This window comes from Paramisgurnus dabryanus, chromosome 4 (assembly GCF_030506205.2).
Source record: "Paramisgurnus dabryanus chromosome 4, PD_genome_1.1, whole genome shotgun sequence".
In the NCBI taxonomy this organism is placed as follows: domain Eukaryota; kingdom Metazoa; phylum Chordata; class Actinopteri; order Cypriniformes; family Cobitidae; genus Paramisgurnus; species Paramisgurnus dabryanus.
Genome location: NC_133340.1, coordinates 24,198,719 through 24,220,165, shown reverse-complemented (window position 1 = coordinate 24,220,165; position 21,447 = coordinate 24,198,719). Strand labels below are relative to the sequence as shown.

Sequence of the window (21,447 nt, the reverse complement as noted above, 5' to 3'; positions counted from 1 at the left end):
GGTTAGCCGCTTATATGAAGCAGATAGCGCCGTACACTCGGATGCCTTTTAATTCACTTGGCGGCACTGAACTAACACAATGACTCTGTAGCCACAAAGCGCCTAGCTCTCAATTGCTTTTTACACGTACATTGTGTTAGGTGTAGATAAAACACAGTCAGGCCTGCAGCTGTATGATGCCCTGATGCAGGTGGATGGTGAACTGTGGCAAATGCCAGTTTAGAGGTGTAGGCTATCTATTTGTTCAATCTGTCAGCCCGTTTGCTTGCTTGCCTGCCTGCATGCAAGTCTGTTTGTCCGCCTGTTTGTCTGTATGTCCGTCCGTCCATCTGTCTGCCTGTCCGCATATCTTATCTGTCTGTATGACGGTTCATCCGTCTGTCTGCCTGGTTGTCTGCCTGTCTTATCTGCATGTCTGTCTGTTTGTCTATCTGTCGGACTTTCTATCCGTCTGTATGTCTGTCCGCCTGTCTATCCGTCTGTCTGCCAGTCTGTATGTCAGCCGTTACGTCTGCCCGTCTGTCTGCCTGTATGCATGTCTATCCGTCTGTCGGTATGTCAGTCTGTCTGACTGTCCGCCTGGTTGTCTGCCTGTCTATCTGTCTGTCTTTCCGCCTGTCTATCCGTCTGTCTGCCAGTCTGTATGTTGGTCGGTCCGTCTGCCAATCTGTCTGCTTGTACGCATGTCTATCCGCCTGTCTGTCTGTCTGTCTGTCTGTCTGTCTGTCTGTCTGTCTGTCTATCTATCTATCTATCTATCTATCTATCTATCCGTATGTCCATCTGTCTATCTATCTGTATGTATGTCTGTCTGTCCGCATGTCTATCTGTCTGTCCGCTTGTCTGTTGGTCGGTCCGTCTGCCAATCTGTCTGCCTGTACGCATGTCTATCCGCCAATCTGTATGTCGATCCGTCTGTCTGACTGTCTGTCTGTCTGTCTGTCTGTCTGTCTGTCTGTCTGTCTATCTATCTATCTATCCGTATGTCCATCTGTCTATCTATCTGTATGTATGTCTGTCTGTCTGTCCGCATGTCTATCTGTCTGTCCGCTTGTCTATATGTCGGTCGGTCCGTCTGCCTGTACGTATGTCTATCCGCCTGTCTGTATGACGGTATGTCCGTATGTCTGACTGTTCGCCTGGTTGTCTGCCTGTCCATCTGTCTATCTATCCGCATGTCTATCTGTCTGTCCGCCCTGTTTATCCATCTATCTGCCTGTCTGTATGTTGGTCGGTCGGTCCGTATGCCCGTCTGTCTGCCTGTACCCATGTCTATCTGCCTGTCTATCCGCCTGTCTGTATGTCGGTACGTTGGTCTGTCTGACTGTCCGCCTGGTTGTCTGCCTGTCCATCTATCTGTATGTCTGTCTGTCTGTCTGTCCGCATGTCTATCTGTCTGTCCAGTGTCCACCTGTCTGTATGTCGGTCGGTCCGTCTGCCTGTACGCATGTCTATCCGCCTGTCTGTATGACAGTATGTCCGTATGTCTGACTGTTCGCCTGGTTGTCTGCCTGTCCATCTGTCTATCTATCCGTATGTCTGTCTGCATGTCTATCTGTCTGTCCGCCCTGTCTATCCGTCTGTCTGTATATTGGTCGGTCGGTCCGTATGCCCGTCTGTCTGCCTGTACCCATGTCTATCTGCCTGTCTGTATGTCGGTACGTTGGTCTGTCTAACTGTTCAATTGGTTGTCTGCCTAATGATGCATGCCTGACAAATGCAATCCAATTAAACAGCTAACTTTGAACTCAGTTGACTTTCTTTCTCCCATTCCAGTTAAGAGTGTGAGGGGAGTTTAAGAATGTTTTAGTTTTGTAGTTTCTGTAGCCCAATTGGTCGAGCATTGCATTAGGTCATGGGTTTGACTCAGAAACGCATCTACATCTAAGTGCATTATTGTAAATGTAAACTGGCTTTTGGACTGGTGTAGACCAACGTTAAGATCAGTTTCGGTTCAACCAATGGAGGTTATTTTGGTGGATTTGTATTTGGTAAATAATTTTGATTAAACGTAAACATTTCTTGCTGTTATTGTAGAAACTCAAAGTTCAGCACATGACTGGTGAGTGATGTCATCTGAATATAACAACACCCTTGAGGGGCTGATCCACTTAAAATAAAACAGCTTTTTAAGGCCACTGTTATGACTGTTATGTTTCCACATGATTTCAATCATATTTGTCAGTACTATTTTTTTCTTTGTGTAAACTTTTAATGGCGGAAAAATTACTGAGTACTACGTAAATATGCTATGTTTATGTGAGGCAGGCTGCATGTAGAGCTCTGTTCACTAATCCCCACTGTCCTCTGCATCTGCACACACACACACACACACACACACACACACACACACACACACACACACACACACACACACACACACACACACACACACACACACAGCTATCTGGGGCAGCAGAAGGTCTGGGCATGAGTTTTTGCACTGTTGGCATCATAGCCCGAGCGCTGGCGCTCACAAGACGAGAGAAAGCTGGGTGTGGTGTATTTGTGTGTGTCTTAGTATAGTTAAGTTACAGAGAAAAAAGATCCAGCTTTGCCGTATTTATGGCACATAACCTAGCCTACATTAGGCACTATTCAACAAAAATGATAGATGGAGAAATTGAATGAGTGACAGACAACACAGAGAATTTCTGTCACAGTTCGACTGTTGTTTCTAATCTCCCGTTCTCTCTAAGACTGCAGATGCTCGGGTCAGTCGGCAACAGCTGGCTCTCCATGTGCTGTGACCAAGTGTTGGAGGGTTCGTGTGTGTGTGTAGCTTCGGCAAGTCGTCATAAATATTCATTGTCTCCCTTAAATTTTATTGCCAAATGATTTTCAGTAATGCCAAACAATTAACTCTTCACTTCTTTTGTCCTCATGCTGTCTTTTGTTGCAGGGTTTGCTTTTCTCTGTTTAAGAAAATTTACGAATATATATATATTTATTTATAAATTTTACATTATATACTTACTGTACATGTATAACATTCAGACAATATTCCGACAAAAAATCTTATCTTTGAGTGATAACATTAAGTCATAAATTTATATTTTTGATTTGGAAAAGATTAACTCAAAATGAATTATTTTAACGTGACATTTGTTTATAGTTTTAAACTTCTTTTTTGTTATAGCTCACAGTCATTAAACTACATTATTAGTATACAGTGCTTTTCTAACCTTATATAGTATTTATAGAATTTCGGTAATGTTTACGTTCTCTAAACAAGTGGTTCCCAAACTTTTTCAGCCTGTGGCCCCCCTTGTGTACGGTGCATTCCTTCGCGGCCCCCCAAAGAAAATTTGTGACAAAAAACTGTTCTAAAACTCAACATTTTAACAAAATAAAATAAAAAAACATTAAATTATACAAATAAGTAGTGCTTTTGGTTAGTAGCCTTATTTTTTTAGGTTTAATTACACAGAATTTATGATAAATTAATGTATTTCATAAAATGTCATAAAACTTTTCCCAATATTTTCCCCAATGTTCCTGTGACTATTTTGAGTTATTTGTTCATTGCTATACAGTGTTAGGACTCTAAATAAAACACCTTTATAAATAAAAGAGTCCATCAGTCCAGCAAAGAACCCTCTTCTTATAAAGAAACATTATTTGGCGTATAGAGTGTTATTATTATTTATTACACGGCTCTCTGGAATGCTTGATTCTGATTGGTCAGTTGAGACATTTGCAGGTTCGTTCTTTTCAAATAATAACCGCTCCAAAATAATAACGCATAGCCGGACTACTTGCACGAGTAAAATCGCTCCGCACCAATAAAGATCAATAAAGATTACTGTCTGTTTGGCGCCATCTTGTGACAAACACTCGACAACCACGACAAGACACAGACAGCTTACTGAGACTGAACTTGACAAAATAGAGCATGACAGCTACGAAGCCAACACACAAAAAAATACAGAATGGGCATTAAAACTTCTCAAAGACTGGCTAAAGAGTAAAAAATGGAGACAGACAAGTATGAAGCAGAGGATCTTAATAAGGTATTACGATCATTTTATGCATCTGTGCAAAGTTTCGCGGAAGGATAAAAATGTTAATTTAAAACAAATATGCCAATAAAATGTTTCAAATTCATATTCATGTCCAGTTTTTTTTCTTATGTGACAAGTAGCCGTGTAATAAGCGGGATAATGTAGAGGCAGCCGGTAGTTATTGGGAAATAAGCCCCTTCAGTGTGATACAAGACCCTCCGCTTCGCGTCGGGTCCTGATCACACTGTCGGGACTTATTTCCCAATAACTACCGGCTGCCTCTACATTATCCCTTACTTGCCATATATACCCCAATCTTTTGGGATTAAAACAGTTCTTGATATTACATTATAACATCAGCTCAATATTGATATTTTATGAAAGGAATAGATGAGAAAAAGTGGCGTCTGCGCCTAATGTCTGTATTGTATGCCCGGTGCGTAACTCCAAGATAAATGAGTATAATGGTAGAAAAGAGACCGCACTCAGAGACTGAATCAAATACAAAAACTGTATTAAAATACCGAATAGTGTTCACAGGCATATTATGAAAGGAATAGAGAAATAAAAGCTGCAAATCCAATAAAGCCCAATATTAAATGTCAGTTTTTGACACCACATAAAAATGACATACAATAACCACCCAGGCAAATTTGAATGATTAAGAAAATGCCAAAAAAACTAAAATCTTGTAAAACAGAAAACAGGCAGAATTATCTGCTATCAAATGCTGGGGGCGTGTCTGCTGTCTGTGCTGAAACCACACCCACTCAAAAAGGAAAGATGCTGTCTCTCTCAACTTTAAAATAGCACTAGCATTATGTTAGGGGCGGGGCCATGCTCTGTGACTCCAAAGCGTCATCGAGCCACCGTTTTAGCCACGCCCAAATAATCCTGTGTTTAGAAACAATTATCTGAAATTACTTAATAAAAAAGTGTTAGTAAAACAACAAGCAAGAGAAAAAAGACAAAGAAAGACAGAGAGCAGAATCAGCAGAAAAAAATAAAAAACAGACGGCAGAAAATACAGGCATTAAATAATCAGGACGTCATCCAAAAATAAAAGTGTTAAAACAAAAGCCTCACAGTCAGGAGTCACAAAGTCAACAAAACTCCAGCTATAAAAATCATTTTATTAAACCAGTTCTTTTGTTGGTACACAGCAAGCAACAAGACAAACGTCCAACTTACAGTCAGCCAAAAGTAAAACAGCCATGTTTACATTGTATGCCCTCAAGTAAAATCACAATAATGGTTGATCATGTTCAGCCAGGAGCCCCAGAAGAATCCAATTACTGTAAGTTTATATAGAGTCTTTAATGTGTGTTTATCATTGACATCGTTTGTTATGAGTATTACATATCTGCCTGTATGTTTGTTTGACACACTCACCTCAATGTCTTTGTACAGTCCTTCCAAGGACACAAACTCATTTTTCCATCTAAAATCCAACTATCCTGTTTATTAACACGCCAAGGACCCCTACCCAGCATCTGCCCTATTGACCCCGGGCTGCGATACCAACCCTGCTAAAGATCCCAAAGAGCCAAAGTCAACACCCCATACTGTCCTACAGTGATCAAACGGTGGCGTCCACCCAGGACTTTGACCTCTCGCCCAGTAAATGCTTCCAGGAAGCAGGTAACATGGGCCAAACAAGCAGGTTGACAATCAACCAATAAAAGCTGAGATAAGCAATCCATGCTATACGGTTGACTGGGTTGTTTGCCGATAGACTGCAGCCCATGTGATGGACCAATTGAAGGCGAGAACATAGTCTTGAAAATGAAAACCCAGACAATTAAATTTTCCACAATGACGTCGCTTAGTTTTGTTTGCCTGGCGTGTTTGGTTGGTAGTAAAGGACACTGTTATGAATTAGCCCATCGCCTGAAGAACAGCCAGACATATGCCGTGACCCTAAGCAGATTTTGGGCCAAACGCCATAGGCAGTGTGCTCAGCTGATAAGGTCACTTTGCGGTGATCCAGTACGACAGAACATGATTTGGCCTTTTTAGGTCTTTGTGTGAGGTTTCAGCAGAAAGCTGTGGGTCTTAAACAAGCCTCAGGTTAAGACTGAACTTTCCCATGCTGTGTAATATGTGCATTGTATTGCCCTCAACCAGTTGAAGATCTCTTAATAGCAAATTTATTAAATACCAGATGTTCAGTTAAATGAGTCGCAAAAGTAAATGCAAAGTGTTAACCGAATGATATTCAGAGCAGGCGTTGAGTATCGTGTATAAGTACATCAAGTATACTCCATCTCATATTGGTTTTGCAGAAAAACAGGTTATTCGTACCAAAGCGTCCCTGCTGTGGTGTGTGCCTCTGCTGGTGCCCGGGGGTTGCCGTGCAGGCAACTCCACAGCTATCAGACCACAAGGCTTGTGGTGCAAACTGGAGATAAATGTGTCGCTTGCCACACCCTTGAGCATTTTTAAGAAGGTTTTTATTTGATAGACACAATTGTTGAATTGAGGAGCAGAAAGAGGGAATGTTTCAAAAGCAGAGAGCAAGCTCAATTTAGGGGTGTACTCACACTGATCACGGATCAGAGACCCCTAGCCAATTTACCACACCCAAAACGACTTGCTGCTGGTCAACCGAGGTAATGATGAATTTATTTAGTGAGTGCAATTAAGACAAAACCAGTGTGAGGTTTATTGTGCCTTGAAAACATCTTAAGAGGGAAAATGATGCAGCTGAATTCATTGCATTGCACATATTTTTACTTATAATTAAACATATTCAATATTACGACAATGTAAAGCTCTTGCCACTTTTTGTAGCCATTTCCCACAAAATCCACATAATGGAATTTGGAAGCAAACTTTTTGCAGTGAAGCTAATTTGAGTCAGAGTTGTCTTAAAAGCATTTGCACTTAAAAAATGTCCCTTGTTCGATGTGAAAATGTTAAGATCAGCCATCCAAGCCAAGACGGGAATTCTTGCCACTTTGTTGCTTAGGGATAAGTGTGTTTTTCTTGTTTTTTTGGCTCGAACTCGTCTGCATCTTACATTTCTCCTCAAAGTGAACCGAGGAAAAAGAAAATGTTTTCTCATTTAAAACAGCATCTACGGAGCCAAAATAAAACAAGATGGCAAAAACATATTTTATGGTTTATTGCAATAAAAACAGCAATATTTGATATTACCAGAATATGTTAGCAGTAGAGATACATAATTGATTTTTTAAGACATTATGCATATGACAATGCTCTTAAATGACTTTATGCTTTAATGCACATAAAAGGTGGCTTTCTAATTTCAGTGAACTAGTGGTCATATTTAAGGCCTAAAGATTTAGACCAAAAATCAGTTTAGTAATCAAATTTTGTTTGTCCTACAGGTATGTTTTTAAGTTTTGACCCTCAAGAGCCCTTAGAAGTACCCTTCGTAGTCCACTTGGTTTTGACCCGACGTGACTGTTTATTACTGTTGATGTTTTGACTCATGCCAGGCAATAAAACAGCGTGGTGCAGCCTAGGCTGCATTGCGGTCACATTAAGGGGTCCTGCGGTGAGTCTCGTTAACTTGATCCGTGATTTCAGCGGTACTTGAAGGCTTACCGGCCTCTTGCGCACTCTCGCTGTGCAAACGAGCGCAATTACCAGCGCGCTCCAAACTCGACCTGGAACGCGTTAGTCCACCGTGTGAAAAATAGCCAACGGGAAACATTTCTCACGGTCGATTCAGTTTGGTGCTGTCGGCTAGTCATTTCAATAAACTTACTTGGTTCGTTAAAAAGGTCCACAGACTTCCATTACAAGGTGCTGATTGCACCTTTTGATGATCGAAAAAACGAAACTGGATTATTTTTTGTAGATGTTTGAAATGTGTCATAAAAATTGTGGCTAAATATTTATGTGCAGAGCTTTAAAAGCCTCCAACAGGTTTAAAAATAGACGATAATAGACTATTTTAATATTTTTTTTGATAGATTCATTTATGTTAAGTCAGTTATTGTAGGTTATAGAGGGGTAAATTATTTTGGAAAATTTTGGCGCTTGTAATGTACACTAATGATTGCCGTTTTTTATGGCAAGAATAGAAAATATTTTATGTGAATATCACACCTTTTGTTTTATGATTATTGTTAATGTTTATTTATGATTATAATATTGGATGTCCAGTTTACCGTTTCAATGTAGTAAATATTTTGATTTACTACGGCATTTTAGTCGACATTGTTTTCTTGACTGAACTTTATGGTATAATATAGTAAGCTCGTAAATCTTGGCTGCTGGGTTTTTTTAGATGTTCTTGTTGTTTTTCGTTAATAATAGTTAAATCACTTCACAATCAATTCACAACAAATATATGTAATGTTTTCGTTAAATTAATGTAATTAGTGTTTTATCGTTTAGTCTGATTCTAGTACTAAAGTGAAATATTTGTGGATTTCATTTTTTTAATTGGCTTCAATCAAGGTGAATTTAAATATTATCATTATGATTTCCTTGTGACCTCATTAAACCATAAGTAAAATCTAATACATTTGATAACACAAAAATGTCATCAACGTTTCGTTAAATTTAATTACAACTACACTTTAAATGGCTTTATTTATCAAAACAAAAACTAGCATTTCATTATATTTTATTCAGCTGTGTCTTTGTTGTGGTTCAAATGTCTACACTACTTTGTTTTTAATAATAATAATAGTAATAAGAAAAAAAACTTTATGCCACGTCCTGCACAAAGCTGTAATTTTAGACATTATAATTAAAGACTTATAATTATTTAGGATTTATTAATTGATTAAATTGATTAAAATACACGTTATGTTTACTAATTTATTACTTCTACTATGCCTACTACATTTAAAAATATAAAAAATAATTGATAAATAATATAAAGCTGACCAATGGCCTGGAAATGCACCATTAAAAAAAACAACAAAGTATAGTTTGTTGTTAAAAACAGAAAATATGTGAGCCATTATAAAATATTCAAAACACCTTTTAAAGACTATTGTTAGGCATTGTTTTTTTAAAATGTTATTTTGACATCATTTGTTTATTTGTAATTGTTTTGAATTAACATTACTTAGATCTATTAAGGTTCAACACAAATGTAATATCATGCGTACAGTGACATTGAATATAAAAAAGACTTTAACAGATAATTGCTATGGTTTTAGGCCATCCAGTATTGTTTTCCTCTCTTAAGCATGAATAAACAAATGAATAAAAATAAATGTAAAATGTTGAGGAAACGTATCTACAGTGCCCTAAGAAACAGTAAAGACAAAATTGCTCTTTTAACAATTAACATTTGATTATGTTTCAACACATACATGCCTTACCACCAAAGAGCAACAACCTTTAATTCTGACTTATGTGTACTGTCAACAAACGCAAGACTCAGACAGCAGAAGCAAAAAAAAAAAAACCCTGATACATTCTCTGCTTTTCATATGTGAAAATTAATGCATCAGGAAATAGTTCATCACTTGACACTTGTAAGCCAATTTCTCAAAATGCTCACATTTAATAGAAGAATTAAAATACAAACGTGTTACTTCTTTTTATTTGGCAAATTGTGTTAAAATAGATGAAAAACAAAATGTAGCATTCTTTACTTTTGTCTCATTCACCTTTTAATTTTCTTGACTCCACTCCAAAACGAGCAATTTTGCCTTTATTCTGCCAATACATATATAGATTTGTTATTGATAATTATTCTTACCACTATGCCTTCAGCAGCCAGGGGACAGGTGTGCAAAAATATTTCGATAATTTTCTTTACTCAAATTAAAACAGTTTGTTATAATCATTTAATAAAATTACTACAGTATAATAGGCTATATCTAATAGCATTCAGTAGCAAACAATAATTGTTATATTTAAATTGCAAATAAAGATTTATATGTTGTGGGCAGATTATTAAATGTCTAAAGATGATCCAGAATATATTTCCTGTTAAGAGTCCTCTAAATGTACTTGTTAAAATGCATTCTTATGATTTTTAATATTTGGATCTTCATTTCTGTTTATATGTCTAAATTACATTTATGCATTTGAAACAATTTTATTAATATTATGAATGTGTGTGTGTGTTTTTTATTTTAATCTGTTAAAACGCAATTAGTAAAAGGTTAATATGGCGACATCTTAGGTTGTAAGATAAATTAAATAAAATTATAATAAGCAACTTTGTCCCAACAAACCTAATCAAGTTTTTTTTGCATAAATCCCATTTTAAACTCATCTGTTGCTGCACCTGTTGTAATGTCATTTTACTGCACAGCATTTTCTTTTTATAACTGATGCGCATTCGGTGCATGTTTTTGCTCTTTGCACTTTCGGAAGTAACTGAATCTTACAGTAAGCGAAGCATGGCACGAGACACCCGCACGCTGCGGGATACCGGGTAAACGTGAACATGCCTCGTGGCACCGCCTACCGACTGCCGTGAACATGGGTTTTAATGAAAGTTTACTAAATGTGCACCAAAATCATTTCCACTATCAGTTTTCCACGCAAGATACAACTCGTTTCCCTGCGCAATTCGTGTCTCTCTTTTCCATCCTTTTCTATCTCTCCTACAGCCGTGTGCATTCAGTAATCCGGGTCGTCCATGATTTTCCCAGTTCTCCACTAATGACCCAAAGCTGCAGCTGCCACACCGGCCGGCCACGGAGCGCCGCACGCTGCCAACGTTGATCAATAATTCACCAGCTCGACGCCTCCCCGACCCGGGTCGACTGAGGTTACGACTTATATTTACTCACTGTTACAAGAGTAAAATAGCGGACTGAACGTGTTACTCTCGCGTGTTTTAAAATGCATCAGTGAGTTTTCGCCAACGCGCGAGATCGTTTTGGCAGGTCCCCGCGGCGCGTCAACGGATAGATTGTCGCAATGTGCGGTGAGTGATCGCGGTGGAGTTTGAAGACGCCTCTCGCTTTCATCTGTCTGACACTCAAGAGGTGTGTTACGAGAGGGACGGGGGTCCCGTAATGGACAACCACGGGATTAAAAGAGCGTGATGTGTTTGCGAGCAGTAAAGGACATAAAGAAATAACTCACTGTCGCTCGCTGTTTTATCCAGAACGTCTTCGTTGCGCGCTAGCGGCGGTTGAATTTTAACTGCGCTTGTCAGTTCCCTGGTCGGCACTGTTTTGCGAGTCTTTCTTGTTACAAGGCCGAAGAAACAGTTGGGGAGTAATTTTTTTAGATAAGTTTAGCAACCGGACAATTCAAAGTTTACAAGCAGCAGCCGGATAATCCTTCAGTCGTTCCGTTTAGGTCCGGATAAAAGGTTTACTTTTACAGACGGAGCAAACTGGGAAACAGCGCGACTTGTTGCGTTCTTTTTTCGCTTCCGGTATCACCGCAGAAACCGACGGGTGCACCCGTTCCCTCTCTGTTTTTTGGACGCCGAGGCTTTTAAAGAAAAATGGGTCTGTGAGGAGAGCTGGCAAATTCCCCTGAACTACAATGGTACGTGCTACCGTTCAATATCTTTCCCACTGTTTGCATAAATCCTAGCCAACGGATTTTAAATGCCAAATAACCTACAAAACAAAAGGCGCAATTTTAAACATGGTTAACAATTATTCCTCGCTCATATGTAAAAGATATATATTTTTTAAATTTTGAATTATTACTTTTTTGTCTGTATTGTTTTTAATATTTGTATGCATTTATAATCATCTTTATAATAATATTGTAGATGCTTGTTAAGCGCTTTTTATTGATTTTATTTTGTCCAATAGATTGATGCATGGGTTTCATTGTTATATATTAACTCATTTTAATAATAATAATGCTAATAATACACCTTATATTACTAATATATATCTAACAGGCTTCATCCAGAAAGTTAAAAAATGCTTATTCTTAATAATAATTTCATTATTATTTTTTAAAGCTGTTTTGTCTGTTAAAAGGTCATTTTTCTGAAATAGAGTTCTGTAATATAAAATGTCAGTCAGAAAGCATCATCTAAATATCTAAAATGAAATGCATTGAAACTATTTAATGTCTAAGCATCTAAATCCAGCAATTAAAGAGATTTCTTATCAATAAAATTAGAAGTTTTTTGCTATTTTCTTCATTTTTTTATCTAACTTGTAGGAGACTTTCACAAGCACTCTCATTTTTGTTGTTGTAATACAGTAAGTGATGTGTGTCCAGAAGCACATCTTTATTTCCAATATTTATTAGTTTAGGGTTTATGTAGGCCTACTCTTAATAGTTATGTCTGCATAAATATTTGGACTGCATGCACTTTGGGTTTTGTTTGGATGGGGAGTTTTGTTCCTTAAGCCAGACTTTAGACGTGAGATTGACAGGCCTTTGCAGGCTGAGGGGTTGGAGCTGAATATGAAACGCCACATTTGCCTGCAGCAAGCATTTTTTCATCATGACAAATCTTTTCAAAGCGATGAACATCCTCTTCAGCCAAGCGCACCTGTGAGATCTTCCCAATAAAAGAAATGCAAAACTGTTCCCGATGAGCAAGGTCAAGCAGTCAAGACAGATTAAACAGTCTGAGCTATGTAAAGTTAAGATTCATGTGCTTAATGCGACAAATTAGCTGTTGAATGCACGTTGCGAATTACCCCGAATCCCATTCGCCAAACTTGCAGACTTGGGCCCATGCAGGCCGTGAATTCCACAACTGTCTTCACTAGATTGACTGACTGTCAGAATGCCAGGGTTGCCATGGTTGCCATGCCCTGCAGTGATTGGTGGACGACTGCATGAACTTGTTTTTGGGTGTAAACTTCTCAAGGGAGGACGTTTTGTGTTTGTTGCATCTGCTCTGGCACGTGAGATGCCATAATGCAAGGCCACCTACACAAGACTTGTTAACACTACGACACCAGCGCACACCTGCATGCACTAATGCTCATGTGTATGCATGTCATCTTATGGTGAAAAGCGCGTGTATAGATACACCTGGAGCACTTGAGCGTAGACAGATAGGGGGTCTTGAAGCGTGTTTAATGAAAGACAAGGGAGATCAGAGGTGCTGGGTGTAAACTGGGTTTGGCACGGGTCAGGAAACTCGTGTCAAGACTCTCAAAAGCATTAATAATTAGCTGTCTATCATTCGATCTATAGACTCTCTGTCATTCTATCTCTTTCTATCTCTTTCTCCTTCTGCTTGTGCCTCTGAAATGTTGGTGTGAAAAATCACATTTTTCCAACAGTTCTCCCCGAGGTGCTGCTGGCAGACGCACAGAGAACGGACGCTTCATCCTTTTATATAGCACTTGTTCTCTCATTCCTCCTTTCCTTCCCTCTCTTTCTCTGTGTTTGATGCGGTTTCCATAGAGGACAGGTTTATATGCGGGTCGATTTGGCTCAGAATTGTCAGCTAGTAAATCATAATAATAAAAAACAATGGCGCTAATAGTAATTGCTGTGTCGTTTGGACGAAAAGACAAAGAAAATAGAATAAAGGGAAAAATGAGTGAGACCTGTGCTGATTGTTCTCAGGCCAGAGGGTTTTTATACGTGTGGAGGACCGCCAGGTGTGTGTGTGTGTTTGAAAGTAGGAATAGTCTGTATATAATTATGAAAAGCGAGTATGCCATCCTGTACATGGAGCAGAGTGAATGTAATTTTTATTATGAAAGGGTAATTTTGCCAGTCAAAAATATGTTTTAATCTTAAAAGTGTTGTAGAGCAAAAAACTGCATTTACCCAGGCATATATGAATAATAAGAGTTCTGTGCATGGTAATGACATATCGTGATCCTCGAATGCAATTGTTTACTCGTTCTTATGTAAACCTTATGCATGCAAAAGACGGCTGGAAAACAGACCAATCTCAATTTAACACAGATGTATGTCCTCAACATTAAATTACACATTAAATTAATTACAACGTTAAAAAATGCCAAAAACAAAGTTGTGACTGTTGAGCTAGTGCAACATGCTAGTTAATGCTAAATGCTAACATTTAGCTTGAAGTTTTACTACTATTGACGTTACAGTTACGTTTTGCAGGTCCATACGGAAAAAACACAAACTTACCACTCAGAAATGTCCATTAACAATCTCCAAACAATTAGTTTGTGTATTTTCGTCTCATAGCGGCTCAAACATATAAGTTCTGTTTACTAATACGAGCTACTGGCATGAGCCGCAGAGCCAACCAGAGCAGAGCTCAACAATATTATTCATGACCATTCCAAATAGGGCAAAAATAGACAATGGACATTATTAATGGACATAATTTTTGCACTTAATAAAGTTACATACCTTCTATGTAGATATCAAAGAACAATTTATGGTATTATTTCAATGCATTCCTTGGCACTTTTAAGTGCATAACTTACAACTTTACTAGAGACGTGTACAAGTTGTGGACCTCAAAGCGTGTGGCTTGTTGTGCAGATTAAAAAAATACTACAGAGAAGAGACCCAAGTCATTTCGAGGGAGCATCCGCCATATTAAAGAAACTTTAAAAAAGGGCCTTAACAATTGGCATTGGTATTTCAACTGTAAAACTATTAAACTATAAATAACTATAAGCATTTAGTTTACTTCACTTCTGGAGCCTGAAGAGAAGCTGAAATGCAGAATGATGTCATAAAAGGTGTTGATCTCGATTAGTGAAGAAGAGATTTAAATTAGGGATGCACCGATAGGATTTTTTTGGGCCGATACCGATTTAAACAGACAACTTCTGGCCGATACCGATGCCGATACCGATATTAAACACTTGTAAACAATACTATACAGTTGGTCTATAAGCTAGTTTATTTCTGCATCAAATTATTTTTACTGAACATGGATTTGATCTAATTAACATTCAACTGACCAACATAATAAGAGAGGCACAAATTAAGCTAAAACAAATATAAGACGACAGCATGACAACCTTCAAAGGTGGTTTCTGCTATTCAGCATTTATTTTATTAACAACATTAACTCATTTTTTTTTTTACATAAAATGGATTTCTTTATGCAGTTAATTAATAAACAATCGGTATCGGCCTTTCTCGTGCTATTGCCGATATGCCAATGGTTTCAAATTCATCAAAAATCGGCCGATAAATATCGGTGGCCGATACATCGGTGCATCACTAATTTAAATGCTTATATCTTCTAACATGTTAACGTTTTGGAGCACATTAGTTTATAGATATTTTAGGACTAGCATGTAAATAAATATAAAAAGCAAAAAATGTATTGATTGAGTCCTAAGGGATAGTTCAACCAAAAATTCTGTCATAATTTTCTCATCCTCATTTTGTTTTAAACCTGTATGAATTTTTTTTCTGATGAAAACAAAAGAAGATATTTTGATAAATTATGGTAAGCACACAGCTCATTGTAAGCATTGACTTCCATAGTATGAAAAACAAATATGATGGAATTCAATGGGTACTGTCAACTGTGTGCTTACCATCATTTATCAAAATATATTCATCATCATTTATCACAAATACTTCCATTATTTGTTTTCCTACTGTGGAAGTCAGTGGTTACAATCAGCTGTGTGCTTACCATCCTTTATCAAAATATCTTCTTCATCATTTATCCCAATACTTCCATTATTTGTTTTCCTACTGTGGAAGTCAGTGGTTAAAATCAGCTGTGCGCTTACCATCAAAATATCTCAGAAAAAAGAAATTCATACAGGTTTAGGACAACATGAGGACAAGAAAGTGATGACAGAATTTTAATTTTTGAGAGAACTATCCCTTTAACCAACGTTTTGGCCAAAAGCCTTTGTCAAGGTGTCGCTTTTGGCCGAAACATTAGATAAAGTATGTGCAAGTGAGTGTGCGTTCGTATCTCCTTTTTTATATAATAAAATCAGTATCACCAAACTCAATTGTAAGATTTACGTTAATATGTTCAGTGTTAGCAGCATTAGCAACACTGCAGCCTCATGGCAATTCACAACTATTTTACGAGGTGCCTAATTCGTGGAATTCATACGATCTCATTCATGCATAGCAGTACGATGTGCTTTCGCTCAGTGACATTGGGTTTAGGGTGGAGCTTCAATATTGCTTTTGTCGGATCACATCGTACCAATTCATACGAAATCACCACCCCGTAAAATAGCGAAATAGCAGCATTAACGTAACCAATGGCGTGAGTTTGCTCCAAAAAGTCTTTTCTGTATTTTGATATTTCTGTAACTGCACACATCACCTTTAAACTTCAGACCACAGGAGTGTGCGCGAGAGACTTGAGATTTCAGGAATTTAACCACTTAGGAGCGTTCCACAAACCACAACCATACTGCCATATGCTTTAACCCATATACACCCCTCTCTCTTTCTTCCCCCCACATAAGGATATATGGAGGAACCCCTTCATTTCAACCCATCATTCCCACCAATTAAACGTTTCAAACAAAGCATGCTATTTATCAGCGCGAGCGAGGAAACGTGTCGTAATTAACACATTTACATACATCTCCATTGACTCCAATTAGGTCAGAGGCTCCCAGAGCTGCTTTGAAATGTCCCTCTTTTCTCTCCGAGCTTCGCCTCTAAAATGTTAATTAAGTGGAGGCCTGAGATTCAGGCTGAGGGCCGGCCATATGGGCCCTGCATATGCTCCATATGCATACAGTCCATATATAATTAATAGCTTGTTGGAGATAAACGGGAACTTTCGGAGGGCCAGGACAAGAGTGAAGGTTCCTCTTCTCCCGGAAAACGCACTTGATTTCGGAAATGATGAAATGAAGAGAGTTAATGGTGAAATTTACAGAATTCCTCCAGGCCATCTGTGAACAAACGGATGATGTCAACAATGCAAAACGTGCCGTTGAGCATCCTCAGCGGGTTTCAAACATTACTGTACTGATTCCTAAGCCGCAAAGTTGAGGATGAAATTAATTAAAATACATAAAATTGAGTCAATGGAACGATTTTCCATTTGGGTTCAGTTGTGTTGAAAAGGGAAGACGTCACAATCTAACTGACTGAATTTATGAGGCCCGAGTGATGGAAGGTAATCAGTACCCTTAAACTAAACAAAAGGAAGTACTTGTGTAATTGATATCTGAAGGAAATTGAGGCATGAGAGATCATTTAAAACTGGCTAGATCTATTTGCAAGACTTTGGGGCTTTGGTTAGCTTTGAGCAACATTCAGTTTTCTTTTCAAAGCTGATTTAAAAACGCATCTCACCTGCACACCGTGGTGCAAAACTCTCCATAAAATGCTGATGCTTTAAAACCCCGTCCCACGACCTCGTCCAAGCTTCGTCTTCCCAGAACAATAAGAACCGCAAATTCACCTCTAAATAACATGCGCTTTTTAATTGTTTTCTTTAATTATGAAAACGCACGTTTATGTAGGCTACTAATAAAGCGAATCAGCAGTTGTACCCTGCTTGAATGAGATTTTAGCAGCTAAGACCCTATAAAAGTGAGGCAAAACTGGGAAAACGAACGCTTCATTGGATGGATATGAATAGAGATTGTTATTCACCACTGCTCGAACCCGGTGCCAATGCCTGGGACTTATTATGAGATGTGTGTGTGTGTGCGTGCTGGAATGGATGTTGATATGTATTTATGCACACAAACGTGTATTTGTGGTTAAAGTTTATTGTGCATATTTAAACATTATGCGTGTAGATGTTGAATAGTTGTTTAATGAGGTTCTAGTTGGCTGGATGGATACCTGGTGTGGTTCCCAAATCTTTTTCTTTATTGCTTCTATTTGAAACTATACATTGCACACCAAATATTTTTGTTTTTTAATGTTAACCACTGACCACCTGTCCAGGGTGTTTCCTATAGCTGAGATAGCAACCAAAATTTAAATCCAGGTTTTACTTATTCCAATACAGGCTTTTATGAAAAGTGTTTAAGTGCATGCATTATCTTGCTAAATTTGTTTTATCCTCTTTTGTTTCGGACCACAGGCCACAGAACCGTATCTGGTGCATGAAGGTCCCCACCGGGCCCCGGGCATCTCCGAGTGCTTCCTTGTGCCTGAATCCTACAGGGTATGATCATTCCTTCATTATTACTCGTCGTCCTTGTTGTTTTGTTTGTGATAAATGCTGAACTTTGATTTCTTTCTCATGAGTGATGTCATTCTTCTGCCAAGTTGGACTTTTGATTTTGATAAGATGAGTTGGAATCATTTAAACAAACTGTTGATACAGCCGAGATATAATCTGTAATCCGATTGATTCATTTTTTTCGTCTTTGAGTTTCGCCTGCGTAGTGAACTTTTCTCAAGGGAACGGCGCATTCGATTGCGTCATAAATCTCATAGTCTGTTTATAATCTCATGTGCTGTGTTTATATGTTCATATGGCGGTAAATGTTGAAAGGAATGCAGAGTTTATGTGGAAGAGCAGCTGCAGGAATTATCTACATAAAATATCATCAGAATTATTTAACCGCCAACCACAAGTGAACAGTAAAAAGTGTGTGCGTACGTGTGCGTCTGTACATGTGTTTGTGTTGGGTTAAAACCACACACACTGACTGTATCACTTGCATATGTTTCTCTTATGTGTGCTTTCATGGAAGCCCTCGCTGCTGTAACCGCAAACCGACCGTGGGTCTGCTTAACAAAGATTTGGGTGTGTGTGCATGTGCGTGCATGTATGTATTTCTGCGTGTATGTGTGTGTGAAAGTATGCGTGCGCTGGAAGCAGAATTGTTTGTCATTCACCTCTATTTTGTAGATTAATGGCTGTGAGATCGGTGGGTGCGAAGCATAAAGCATAAAGGCTGTGGTTTTGGATATGTGCCCTACAGTGTGGTAATGCCAATCAACCTTTGTACCTTTACCCTGACCTTAGCTCTCAATGTCGCCACTTTTACTTTGTTCAATTCGCTAGTTTTGGAAACTTGTGTCCATCCAAAATCGTTTGATAGATTTTAAGCACTGTTTGTAATCATTTATAGAGTTGTTTTGTCTTTTACAACAGTATGTTTAACCAACACAAAACACATTGTCTATGGTTGAAATCCTAACATATTGTAACGCTTGTCCCCTACAATAGTGACAGATTGATGATCTTGGAGATTGCTTGAAATTGCTGTGTATTCAAACCTGCAGTCTCCATTATATCCGTTAAGATTTTCTACTGGCCATCAGCACAACTGCCCAATAATTTTAGTTTATTTTTAGCCCTTACAGATTTATTTGATCGGATAGTGAATGGAGAACAGATAATCTCATAGGAGAAAGAGAAACAGGAGTCTAGAAAGGACAATGGGTTTCATTCACTAAGCATGAACGAACGTTTTAACTTACAAATCATGATTCAACAAAAACTTGTTAACTAAAATTTATTTTAAATGTATGTAAAAACATAAAAACAACTTAGACAACGCACATACGCAATAATCATGAAAAAATATAACACCGATATATATTATGGGGTTATATCTTGTTTATGATTATTGCGCATGTGTTGTTTAAGTTGTTCTTATGCACATTTTACAAACAAATTTGTGCGTATGCATGCTTAGTGAATGAAACCCTATTGCAGAAATTGTCTTGCCTATTGGGACCCACACAAATGAGTGTTTTAACAGTATTTGGTAAAGCAGATCTCTAAAAACTATTAAAGTATGCGATTAGTGCTGACAACACTGTAAAAAAGTTTTTTCAACTTAAAAAAGTAAGTTACCCATTAGCCTTAAAATTTTTAGTTAATTCAACTTAAAACTATGAGTTGACAACAATTGTTTTATTGAATTAACTAAACATCTTAAGGCAACCGGTTAACTTACTTTTTTAAGTTGAACCAACAAATCTTTTGTATGCAAAAACATAAAAACAACTTAGACCACGCACATATGCAATAATCATGAAAAATTATTGGACAAAATATATAACACAGATCAGATATATATTATAGGGTTCTTTTTCCTTCATGATTTTTGTGCATGTGTTGTCTAAGTTGTTCTTACGTTTTTTGCAAACATTTAGAAGAAATTTTAGTATGAAAGTTTTTGTTGGATCATGATTTATAAGTTAAAACGTCCGTACGCACATTTTACGAACAAATTTGTGTGTATGCATGCTTAGTGAAAGAGACCCACTGAACCAGGACTGAACTTGGGTTGTCGGAACTGCTATTGCAGAAATTGTCTTGGTTATTGGGACCAACACAGATGAGTGTATTAACAGTATTTGGAAAACCAAATCTCTAAAAACTATTAAAGTATACGATTAGTGTTGACAACACTGTAAAAAAGTTTCAAATTAAAATTTTGAGCTAATTCAACTTAAAAATATGAGTTGACAAAATTTTTGTTGTTGTTGTTGAATTAACTAAACATTTTAAGGCAACCGGTTAACTTACTTTTTTTAAGTTGAACCAACAAATCTTTTATTACAGTGCATAATTAACTTTGTGAAGTTTCGTTATGTCTACATTATGTGGCAGAAATGAATAGGTCAAATCTTGTTTCTCATAATATAAGATTTTCTCAATCTGTTTTGCCTTGTCCTCGGTTACATTGTATCATAATTGGTATTCCCCTTTGCGGTTGTGCAGCTTCATCTGTCTGAGAAACCATTCCTAATAAAATACCAGGCTGACAGAAAAGGCATAGCAAAGTTTCACGGCTGGAGAAGGTGCAAGATAAGCACGGTCGAGCGTGCCGCTAGGCAGCCCGGGCGCTGTGGTTTGCCCTGAAACAGATGTGGATTCAGGAGACCACCCTGTAATCCTGTGGTGCGCGAACGGGGCCTATAGTTGAGTCACAGAGAGAGACAGAGAAAGTGTGAGATGACTCACTTTCTATAAACTAAGTTAACTACGGATTGCAGTAGCGTTGCGTGGAAAGACATTTTGCATCCCAAATGTGTGAGGACGCCTATGCAGATACATAAAGTCGTTTTGCGTTGTTTGAAAAGGCCACTGACGGAAAGACTGCAGTTAATCCTGCAATCACTCAACCATGCAGTCGATTTATACAAGCATCGCATGTTTATTTGGAACCCTGATTCGAAAGTCGTTTGTTACATTTTGTTCGTTAATCGGATTGTTTTCTAACACCTGGATTTTCTAGGAATTCCCTTTATCCATACATTTAAAAATCATGCTTGAAGGATGCCTGAAGGACAGATAATCTATTTTTGTGGATATCTAGAGAGCAAGGTGACTGACTGATAATGCTGATATGCAATTTAATGACAGCACAAACAATAGTAAATAGTAAAATGCAAACTTATTTTTACACAACAATTGCTTAAAATGATAAAAAACTGAAAATTGTAATTATTTAGTATATGGCTGTCAGCATTTCATCAATAAGAGTTCCCATTTCTGTTAAATGACCAACTAGGCGTACAAAAAGCTCAAAATCAGCCTGGTGCATATATCAGTCTATTGCTTATTGTAAAATTGAATACATGATAGGGTTTTGTTGCATGCTTGGTAACTATAGTGCATGGATATATGATTTCTGACTTATTAAACCCCTAAGTTTAAGTAATTGACTCTTCCCCTCACCAGATGAATAGC

The 21,447-nt window shown here is 37.9% G+C and overlaps 2 protein-coding genes across 10 annotated transcripts in view; one reads left to right on the top strand and one right to left on the bottom strand.

Annotated features, from left to right (window-relative positions):
• Positions 1 to 21,447, bottom strand: part of snrpb2 (small nuclear ribonucleoprotein polypeptide B2) — a 145,214-nt gene that overhangs the window by 89,839 nt on the left and 33,928 nt on the right. The gene's annotated exons all lie outside the window — the stretch shown is intronic.
• nfixa (nuclear factor I/Xa) overlaps positions 10,264 to 21,447 on the top strand; it is a 115,314-nt gene continuing 104,130 nt past the window's right edge. For 2 of the 9 annotated variants that reach the window (XM_065295293.2, XM_065295284.2), the window contains exons 1-2: positions 10,268 to 11,456; positions 17,872 to 17,955. In XM_065295293.2, the coding sequence (XP_065151365.1) occupies positions 11,454 to 11,456; positions 17,872 to 17,955 (87 nt within the window). In that variant the 5' untranslated portion in view covers positions 10,268 to 11,453. Of the gene's footprint in view, positions 11,457 to 17,871; positions 17,956 to 21,447 lie in introns of all 9 variants that reach the window. The other 7 variants (XM_065295289.2, XM_065295285.2, XM_065295288.2 and 4 more) reach the window with 7 other exon arrangements.